An 11,468-nucleotide genomic window follows, 5' to 3' on the forward strand; every position below is an offset into this window, starting at 1 on the left:
TTATTAAACAACGGTATCGGCTCACGTAAAGGTTATTATCAGAATTTTTGTTATTAACCAATAATAAGCATTAACAAAAACGGTTATCGCTTATTTACATTTCAGCTTTTGCCATATATATGTATAAATATATACCATAATAGTATATGACGATGCTGCTTATTTCGAGGTCCGTCGGAATATCTATTTTAGGCCAATGCACTACTCTCTCTTTCAAAAGAAGCGAGCTAACCATTATTGTGGAGATTCAAGCGTGGAATAGATCTGGCCCGGCAGTGACTCCTTTTGGCCAGTTTCTTTACGGCGAGCACAAATGCCTCCTTCGCCCCGTCGTCCTTAAATGCACTCAGGCACCCATGACCGGTCCTTCATGCTCCAACACAGTTCCCAGTTTGTTCGTTGATTCCTTCGACGCTTGCCTGTTCCGTACACTGCTTTCCTTGCGGTGGTGATTTGCTGGACTGAGGAAGGATCTTGATGATGAGCTATCATCCGCCTTTCTCAACGGTATCGGCAGCGTGCTTCTTAGAACGCGCCTCTAAGGATAATATGGCAGTAGGATGTAATGCAGCACACGCTGATGGTCTCTTATTGTCCCCACGGTTTGGTCGGCGGGGAGCACCGACAGTCGGGGGTGTAGACACTAGCGTTGAGGATAGATCTTTTGGCATTAGTGGTAGCATTAGCATCAGCTCATGTCTTCTGAAAACGGCTAACGGCCTATGATGGGGTAGAACCTGTTACATGCAATGGGTGGATCTCCTTCAGAACAGCTTAGGGCGACAGGCGCGTAAAGCGGTGCCGACTATCATGATAACGAAGGCAGCGACAAGGAAAATGGCAACGCTAAAGCTGCTGCAGGCACACAACGCCTGACACGGCCAAAGAAGGCAATCGTCCAACTCTGGCTTCAATCAAAAATACGTGCATTTTTCTCTGGATGTGTTCATCTTACTTTTCTAAAAGAACAAAACTATCGACTAGCGCTTATCGCTGTCTATTATATATACATAGGTACGATAAACGTGTGACAGGTTCATTACGAAACTTGCGGTTGTGTCGTTTTGCCTCGCTTTCTTGTCACTGACATTTATCCCCTGCCGTATCCAGGCGCTCGACAAGTACCTCATGGCAATAATAGCCACGAAAGAATCTTAGGTGTTCCTGCACGAATAACTTAAGGAAAAACGACTCAACCAATTTGATTAGGTCATATATGCGGAATATTTTTGTATATATAGGAAGTGTATCCTATAGAGAGAAATGTCTATCTATTCACTGCAGCATATAGTGGATGTTTGTTGAAAATTGACGTCGAACATGTAATACGTTTCTTGCTGACAGTTGTTTATTCGTTGTTTGTTGTGATGAAACACCTTAAACGATACGCATATTACTGCAGATCTCCACAAAGTGCCGTTGTGCGTTCGTTAACGAGCTCTGGCGGAGCAGATGGTAGTGAGAGCTCGTCAAAACCTCGTTGTAGCGGTTACGTGCAATCGGGCGTGGAGACGGAAAGCGAAGCCGTGTTCAGCGCAGGTTCATCGTCCAGAAAAAGGCACCGCAAACATCGTTCGAAAAGTCCTGGCCGTCGTGAGAACCTCATACCTCATGAGGTACGTCGACTTATCGAATATAACATGCTCGAACCTCAATTGGCCGGTCCGAACGGTGCTCCTGTGGACGACATTAAATACACAAAAGTCGAGACCGATTCTCGCTTGTTCAGGATAAGGTGAGTAGCACCAGGATAATATCTATTAATAATCATCAGTACGCATATCCTACGGGAAGCTTCTCATGTTAATCGCTGCAATTAGAAACTCTACATTATTTCGTCCTAATTTACCTTTTTATCCGCATCTATAAAAGATGACACTCGATCAAGTAGTCGATCCGGCTATGTCAAGAAAATATTTTAAAAGAATTAAATAGGGCATTCCCGATCGCCAGGTCCGAGGGCAACTGTTATATCTACTTCATACCAAAAATTGCCAATTCCTGGTTTATTTCTGGTGAAAAACATTCGCTAGAAGCAAAACAGTCAGTCATACAATACAATAGTTAGTGACAAGACCAATGACTGAGTGGCCTTTCCCCACCCATAGCGCTTTTTGTCGATCCCCGATGGCCCAATGGTCGATCGCTCTATGACGAAACATTTTCGCAGAACTGCAGTATCGTCATTCTATTTCAAAGCTACGGAACGTTCGTGGGGTCATGTCTGAGCGTTTCGTTTTCGCCGGGCCCCGCTTTTTGTTCCGCGGCCTCTGACAGGTGACAGGTGCACTCTGTGCTTTTGTCGGTTAGTTAAACATGTTTCATATGGTGAATCCTCCGCCGGGTAAGGGTGGGCAGAAGTTTTACGGAACGTGGAACCCTAGATAGAAATGAGTGTCTGCAACATTTGGATAGACTCGGCGTCACATTTACCTCAAACGGGGTCGAAATTAGTGCTTACAAATTAAAATGGCTATGGATCGTCACTATACGGGTTGAACTTCAAAGGAGTTAACGCTTTTTTGCGCGGAAGATGAACACGTTTTATCATGTAATGGCTTTCTCTTCGTTATTTGATCCCGGCGAAACACGGTTTGGCGAGATGAATCAGGATCCCTGAACTCTCTACTCCTCCTTGGTGTTCTCCGAGTGAGCCTGGAAGAAATTCGAGTAAGGATCCATGTAGATTCGGGAATTTTTAAGCCGATCCTTCGCGATCTCCTTTCTAATTGTGGTCATCGCCTAATGTTACTGTACCTGCGAGATTTATTTAGCATTTTATAAGTATGATTTTAGTCGTGGTCTTTGGTAAATTCAAACAGGTGGGGCATACACGAGGTTTTTGGACGCAGAGGTACCTCGATCAATTATAATTCACATGCATGTTTGCGAATCAAATCAACATTTACTTCTGATAGCTTTTTTATATATATATCTCGTATCCCCTCGCAGACGTTTTTTCACACTTGCTCAATATTCAACAGAAAATTTTGTTGTTGCAAAAAAAAAAGCAGATTTTTCACTTAAATTAACAATTACGGCTCTTTTTTTGTTCCTGCTTTAGATATAACGAAAACTCTCAACGACGTGCCAAGGTGGCCGTCGTTAAGAATCAAAACCCAGAAACGGGGTCGTCGCACTCGAAGCGGTCTGTCTGCTCCCAGGGGCCAAATAGTGTGGGGCATCAGTCAAGCCATAGCCAGTTAAATTACAGACAGCAATTGAAAGAAGGTCCAGGTGGCGTTTCGTCACCGAGCAATGTGAGCTCGTCCCATCACCACGCTTCGCAAACGCGCTTACATCATTCGACGCCCCCGCCACCGTATCAGCATAACCATAGCCATCAACAACAAGCACAGCATTTTCAATCGTACCAAAATGAACATACAGCAGGTTAGTTGAGCAGAGATAATTTCAAGCTAAGAAACCAAATGATAACGTAGAATAAATAATCATATCAGATCTCCGTTGGGTGCGTCCAGTGTTTTTCAATGCTCCTATGTATGGGTTCCGAATGGTCAATTTTAAGCATTGACGGAACAGTCTACACGCGATCGAAGGCCATTTCATTCATTACCCACTGTCTTATACAGACTGGAAACCCTTTGATTGGTTGAATATAGACCTAACTATTACTCCCTATTATTAATGATTACATTTTAACTTAGGCTTCCCGCTTCCTACCTTTTAGTTAAGTGCGAGTGTCTCATAGAGAGCAGATAATTAATTGCTCCGTGCTACATCTCGTTATTATAGCAGCTTGACAAAAACTGACGCAATTGCGACACAGAGAAGTTCTATACCTGCTCTGCATTTGGCTCTCTCCATCATTATCCGCGTACCTTTATAGTAATTTCATTTGTGACGAAGTACTCGCCAGGAAGCAGTTGTGAGAAGCGCATCCTCAATAGTTCATGGTATAGGAAACGATGCGGCAGTTTGATTTGGAAGAACAGAGTTCTTGCTGCCCCGGTGGGCTTTGTTTATTTGTTTGCGGTCTCGTCATTGGTTGCATGTAGAACGACCGACATTAGCTTAAATCACCTCCGGAAATAAACAAATCTAATCAAAAAACTAAAAAGCCGTTTAATATTGAACGTTTATTTGAAATTGGGCCTAATTTTTTTGCCCGCACGAACATTATAATGATGTGAGCTTTTTGGCTGACAGGTATAATGATATCGTGATCAGAAGAGTACCAACTTATATTTGTATATCATAAAAATAAAAGATCATAACGGTAGATCGCTTTAGATAGTAAGCTATTAAGTTACTTTCGAGTGTGGTATCTCTAGGTTTAGTTAGTTTTTATCTTTAGCATCTTTAGGGCTCAGAATATGGCTACGTGCAAGTAATTATCCCTTCAATATGTATGCATTGGCCTGCCACATTACGTAATCATATCTCCTTGTTCGGAACAACAGGCTAAGGTTGACCAGCTAAGCGCGGACAAAATCATTTCTTGGTGCAGTAACTGGAAGAACAGCGATAACACTTGCTGTAGCTTTAGCAATAGCACAACCTTTTGACTCACTTCCATTGTGCATTTATGTGCGTCCATGTTTTTTGCATGGGTTTTGGGCACTTTCGTTTTTCGTCCCCAGGCCTCCCGGAGGTGGCATCGAGAACAAAAAGCGAGGACAATCTTGGCGATCATGTGGCCGGAACACCGGGCACGCCTAGTGCGCCCCCTACGCCAAGTTCTGAGATCAACGGGTGGAAACCCTCGAGGCAAGTTGACAGCAAGCCAAAAACATCACAGCAAAAGCACAGGACGAGTACGGCCTTCACCAGCATCATCGACTATTCTCTGGGGAAAGGATGATGTCCTTTTCGCAGGCTTGTGTTCGACCGGAATGGATCTGCTACAATTATTTTTAATAGCGGTTCTGCGTCTGTCTATTCTTCGACCGCCAATGGCGCCTTCTATCGAACCTAATGATTTATGCATGGATGGATGCTTTTGGATTACTGCACACAGCAGTAAATTCTGTATATGGAAAATGCCTGAGGTTTACCAATGTTATTTACAATGTATCGATATACCCTAACGATTGGGTATGGGTTTGTTGTGCCAATTCTTTACTGACTAACGTGAGCAATGCAAACGATTGTTCGACGGCATGGGATGTTACTGGCTTGTGTGATTGTTTCTAAAAGGCGGTCTTTTCCATTCTACCCTATCATACTTACTTGTTCTATGGGAATGTAATACGGCCAAAGGATACAGCTTCATTTAATCCCAACTCTTTTTTTTGGTTGGTAATATTTCATCATTGTGTTAACGAACGATACTGTCATCTAACGCGCATGACTAACAATCTATCCAGGCCTCATAACCATCAATCAACCGAGAACCACCTACAATCATATCATCAATATCACAGCATCCAGAACGGCCAAAGCAGTAACTTCCCAGGTTTTCCATCGAACCTTCTGCACGCTTCAAACTCGTATCATTCATTCAACTCGTCCAGGTAAGAAGGGTTGTTGCCATCTTCACTGCAACCTGCATGCCACCCCTCCGGCCTTAGCATGCCCACCGGTTCTACATTTCACCACCTCGTTGTGCAGACAGGTTACACTGTAACAGAACGATGATATAATACGTGCAACCTATTGTATTTCTGGTGCTCCTTTGAAGCCTTGTTAGGTAGCTTATCTGATTACGTAGGCACTCGTAGATTAGTACGGGCGTTTCTTTTTTGCTTGAACGTTCCTAGACACTTAGAAATTCGCTATTGGGTTGTTGCCAATTTTCGTAATGCCTTGCTTTGAAATACAGTTGAACGATGAAATACGCTGCCCAGCATGCTTAGACGCATTTCTGCTGACTGGGTTTCAAGCAGCTAGCGATCATGTAAGATATAAAATATTTGTCTAAACGCAGAATATTGATTGTTCCCTGTCTGTTGCGAGTACAATGCTAGAATATTTCCTTTATGTTGTCTCGTAGATTATGTGGTTTGTATCTAATACATCTATTCGAGTACCATTATCAGCTCGTCCTTGCTCTCAACTTTGGCTATTAAAACGTTTCGTTACGCCAGACTCATCCACATCGTATTCCTGACACGCGTTCGCTAATTCCCTCGGCCTGTCACCGAAACAGCCTGCGGGCGTATTCCAAGTCAAAATAAATGCCTGCATCTAATCTCGAGAGCATGCGTTACCCATCGACAATGATGATGACGGTCGCGATGATTACGAGGAGGCTAGATATAAGACCATTTACGACGGTGTGTAAACGTCTGTCTGAGAATGTTCACGTCAATTTCACTAACGTCAGCTTGCTTTACACTCTTTTTCTCTATTTCTGCGTGCGTCTGCTAACTTCACTTATGGTGCTTCTGCTGTTGCGGTTATATCGCCATTTTGTTCCCCTGTCCATCATACAACGCCATGAATACGGTGCCATTTGACGGCTTTTGCTCTCACCTCGATCTACATCGTTTATATGGCAAAGAAGAACCCCTCAGCAGACGGTGATCCACCGAGAGGTGGTCGGCGACCTGATTGGTCCACCTTCGTTGCTCTCGTCGCCTCAAATGACTCCCGTGTCATCCGGTTACCACTCAGCCGCTACGACGTCAACCTCGCCTGTCGTTCCACCCAGGCTACCAAAACACAACTCCGCTGGGTAAGCAACCCCTGTTTGGTCACTGTAGAAGTTTGCACAGCGCAGCTCATTAGTTGCTCAATTCAACGGTTTTAATGAATAGTCAATTTCAAACGAATATAATTTATATAGTAACATACTGTATATCCAGTAAAACCTGTCTCATAATTAATTCGATTTATTTACCTTTATCATGCGCATATATGTATGTGTTTTAATGACAATTTTTTTATTGTAAACAATTAACTAAAACATACAATTTCATTGCTTTTTATGATATGAATATGAATTTCATTGCATGAGCATGTTAGTAAAGGAGGAATTTTAAGCGCAACATTTAGATATTCTATTCTTAACTAGGCGTTATCGTTTTCGCGTCATCTTTGTACAATAATAAAATCTAGACGCGTTTGGATGGAAACAAGTGGCTCTTCTAATTTATTCGAAAACATTTAGCAAAAGAGTTCCTTTAGCGAAAACAAACCGTTTTCAGACTTCATGAGCCTAAACCGCGATTTAGACGTCTACGTAGCAGATAATGAAGAGAAATTCAGTGAACTTCGATACTGTATTGTCGTCGGACCACCGAGTCCAATTTAAGTGACGTCAGTACCCTGTCAACTCCCCAACTCCGGGCTGTCGGATCTTTGTGGCAACAGCTGTACACCCATACACCCTTTTTGTCCTCGAGCGTATCTCGATAATAGCGAAAATAACGGACTGCTGTGACACGATAATGAAAATCCAAATAGTACCTCAAGCGTCTCTACACTGTGATGATCGTAAAAGGCATTCCCGGCTACCATAAAACATTTTTTTTTTGAACAAGTCACATCTTTATATATTCCGAACGTGACAAGATCTCTAGTAGCCGATATATGCCGACCTCCAACTGTATTTGGAAAACAAACCACCGAACCTATAATGGCCCCTCATTAGAGCTCATTGGATTTCATGTTTGGCGCTCATGCTATGAAACAATTCTCACTTGATATTTATGTCAGTCCGGGCTAAGAAAAATTTAATAGCGTCTTACCATAACGACCCAAAGCACATACATGCAACAGACCAATATGTGATAGTGGCAAACTTGGAACAAACTGTGCTAGTTTTTACTAGCTATACGCATGAAGCAATGGGTAAAGAAGAACAGTCTATAAGCAGCGAAGTCAGTCACTCGTTGGATTGCCCTTTTTGTTCCTCTATCTCCCGTAGGTCTTCTCTAGCCTCGCCGTCTGATCTCGAGGGTCACCTCGTTTCCTTTGCTGCCTTACGCAACTTTGCTCTCTTAGAGCTGGTTCTGCTGCGTCGCTGGACTGGACTAGGAAGTACCGCAGTAAATCTTAGTCTTCCTCGTTTTCAGCTTCACAGGCTTTTACTCCCTATTGAGTTTTACACTTCAAGCCTTGGTCCTGTGCCTCTTTTACCACCCTCCATCTGCCCCAAGTTCCTTCGTTAAGAACACATATATATATCCTCTTATACATACACATATATATATACTAGTCAGTCGGTAAGGGAAAAATAGGGCTTTCACAGCTTAGCTGCAATCGATTTCGTTACTTAAACGGTAGGTTGTGCTGGACAAAGTCTGCAATGGCCATTCAGCAGCCGACAATCACCCAATCAGAGATGTCGGTTTGACTCCTTGGTGAAATTTGTTCAGTGAATTGGGAGAGTTCTAGTGGGATACGGTCGCTGCCGCTGAACTTTGCAATAGCGGTGCTGAGTTCATTCCACCGGGATTTTACCCCATCGTACGTTTTCACCTTAAACGCGTCATGTCTTTGGCGTGTTCTTCTCAGCTTTTGCTGTCCGACATTAAACACATTTATTTGACTTCATCAGCCTCTTACTGTCTCGGTTCGCTTCACTGTATTTTGTATAGTAGCTAGTCCTAGGCCATGTCGGCTACTCCTTACCATTGGTTACGCACTAGAAACGCACGTATCGCGGTAACGGCCACATGTATCCCGCCTTCAATCTAACACCAAGTAAATTGCCCCAGGCCCATCACAGGCAGTTAAACATTAGACGCGTGTTAACTTGGCTGTAAGTAATTCAACGTAATTTCGTTTGACACCGCCACTTGTCGCCAACGCTGGCTGTGTAGTAAGTAGTAACATTTACGTGTGCGTCTATTCACGTGAGTTCTCGCTACATTTAACGTTTTCCTTCGCTGCGTCCTGCTCTCTGTCTATGTTGTGCTTTCAGCTCGACGACGTCTGGTTCGTCCGGCAGCGCTATGCGAGTGACATTTCAAAATCCCCCCGTCAGTCAACCTCCAGTCCACACACCTACCCCTCCGCTTGCAAAGGTAACCAACGTGCCAGCCCATCACGCTATGGCGTCGCCCACTGGCAGTTCGACTCACCAGTGGCAACCCCCGCATCAGCCCGTGGGAAGTGTCATCACCGCGTGACGCCAATTCTACGTGGCTTGATATGACCTCTGTGACCTTGTTACATGCAGATACGGCCAGCTTTTACCTGTACAATTCAGTCGAGCAGAAAAAATCTACCGAATCAACCGTCTCTCTGACATTGACTGTTGTTGAATAAGTTTTATTTGCCAAAGGTTTGAGTTCGTTTTGTTTTAGTTTTATTTGATTTTAATACATTTGTAATATTCTGCATTTTCGTTATTAGAGCCCTGTCTTTTGCCTCTTTTTCTTAGGGGGGAACAAGGGCTTGGGTCAATCTTTATTGCTTTAAATATACACGGTTAACCTTAGTTGATGTGTGCAGCAATGTATTTTTAGCAAACTGTCCCCCGTTGGCTAACTATTCTTTCTAGCTAGTTCATCCTTTGATCATCTCGTTCACGTTCTTATCGTTCTACAATAACGGATTTAACTCGACAACCGCAGCTTGATTCGCGGACTGTGCTGTTAGCCTCGAATTGACTCTAACAGGGGGGAAAAGGGCACTAGCTGAACAAAGAACTTTAGGTTGTGTTATCATTCTGATTTTGTCACCTGATGCGACACTCAAAATTTCCTAACTTGATTTTAAAAATATTGTTGTCGGTTTTTTTATGAAGGTCGATAGAAAAATTGTCATCTGGATTTATTTCGTGTATTCTGTGAGGTAAATATTAACCAGTAATCACTTACCGTCTTTTATCGTTTTCGTCTCATCTAGTTACCGTCGACAGGATCGTTGCCTCGCGCGCACAACCCAATTCCGGTAGCTCCTCCAACGTTACCATCCCCTTCTCCTTTGGCCTCGATTGCCACAGTCGCTTCGCCAACGGGAAACAACTCTGTAATAAATTCACCGCAACTCGTTCTCAGGACATTTCAGCCGCTGAAAAAGTCTGCATGTTGAGCATCGGTCGGTCACAGAAAACGGATTAGTTCTGTTTGATGCTACCGGAATCAATTCGACGCGCTAAGGAACAGGTTTTGTTATGTACTACTATCCGACAATAACAACCCGTGCTACGCACGACAGCAAGAAGAACAACGTCAGTTCTATAAGTTTATATATACATATATACACACCGAAGGCAAGGAGTACACAGGACAGGGACAATGAATCGTAAATTTGAGTGGTAAAATGCTTGCGTGTTGAGTGTAATTCGTGTGTCTAACAAATAACTGGGACTACTGAGAACAACATTTAAGGGTCGCGTGAGAATAGACGTGTGATGGAGGTAGAAACTTAAAGATCGAAGAAACAATTTCTGATAGATAATCCTGAAAGTCCCAGATATTGGCTTTATATTCACGGAACAAGGCCAAACACGTATGTCTCGCTCATGCGAGTTTATCGGATAGGTAACAAGTGACAACCGCATAGCACAGTCTAATATATAAGCGAATGTCTAAGATTACCACGACCAAGGTCTATATATATATATATATATATACCTTGGTCGCTATTATATGACGCCGGCAGGATGATGTACGAGAGGACTATGAGCCTACCAGAGCTATGATACGACATTAATACTCATCATTTTCTCTTCATCATTTGTGTGTATTTATACGTAATGGAAGACGCATAAAAACAACCGAAACTAGAGAACATCAACACTTGTAGATACATGGCTATTATTGTTTATAAAAAAAACTGAAATTTCCACTGAAGATCTGTTCCGGTAAACGACGACCCAGTTCGTAGAAGCACAAAGCTTTTGTGTACGGCCGAATTGAATTATACTGATTGGAATATAGTAGCAATAAGGGTTAACTAAGACGCTATCGATACAATATCGTAGCCGTTAGTTTACACAGTTTATGATCATTCGTTTGGATTAGTTTAGTAAAAAGAAGGAAAGCAAAGCAGACGCTATTCACAGAAGATAGGTTGCTACGGACAGCAGTTAGTGTTAAACTGAGATGTCAAAAATAACCTCCATACTAGAGTATGTTTAATTGATCAGTAGAAACGAAGACGATATATAGGCAGGCTCTTTCTTGCCTGGCTTGAGTCGCACCGAACAATGAGTTTGCGAGACTTTCCTCATTGTACACCGCTATTAGGTGGGCACCATGGTGACGATTCGTGCCGAAAAATGTTTACCAACGATGACGGCTGCTGGCTGTGCTGATGAATGATGAAGGTTCTAATTGTATTATTAATAGATAGATTAAATAAATATTACGTGCGTCTGAGTCATTAAGGCTATTTGTTATTTTTGCAACCCTTAATGCTAATGATCATTAGTCCTTATAACGTGATGAACTTTTTATTCATCTACGATCACTTGTTACTAGTTCGCAGAGACGCAGCACGAACACGAACGCGAACGAAACACGAAAAATTCTATGTCGAATATAAAATTTTGTAACTTTCAGTGCAATTTCATAGAACAATAAAAGCGAAAAATGTTACCTTTACAT

At 42.7% G+C, this 11,468-nt stretch overlaps 1 protein-coding gene across 7 annotated transcripts in view; it reads left to right on the top strand.

The window, feature by feature from the left end:
- Positions 1-11,248, top strand: part of LOC111250905 (uncharacterized) — a 141,182-nt gene extending 129,934 nt beyond the window's left edge. For 3 of the 7 annotated variants that reach the window (XM_022806852.2, XM_022806854.2, XM_022806857.2), the window contains 7 exons: positions 1,403-1,735; positions 3,065-3,393; positions 4,605-4,731; positions 5,331-5,477; positions 6,467-6,640; positions 8,834-8,936; positions 9,763-11,248. In XM_022806852.2, the coding sequence (XP_022662587.1) occupies positions 1,403-1,735; positions 3,065-3,393; positions 4,605-4,731; positions 5,331-5,477; positions 6,467-6,640; positions 8,834-8,936; positions 9,763-9,948 (1,399 nt within the window). In that variant the 3' untranslated portion in view covers positions 9,949-11,248. Of the gene's footprint in view, positions 1-1,402; positions 1,736-3,064; positions 3,394-4,604; positions 4,732-5,330; positions 5,478-6,466; positions 6,641-8,833; positions 9,197-9,762 lie in introns of all 7 variants that reach the window. The other 4 variants (XR_002673561.2, XM_022806853.2, XM_086989223.1 and 1 more) reach the window with 4 other exon arrangements.
- Positions 11,249-11,468: the final 220 nt, after the last annotated feature.

Source organism: Varroa destructor, unplaced genomic scaffold, assembly GCF_002443255.2.
Source record: "Varroa destructor unplaced genomic scaffold, Vdes_3.0 BEIS01000005.1, whole genome shotgun sequence".
In the NCBI taxonomy this organism is placed as follows: Eukaryota; Metazoa; Arthropoda; class Arachnida; order Mesostigmata; family Varroidae; genus Varroa; species Varroa destructor.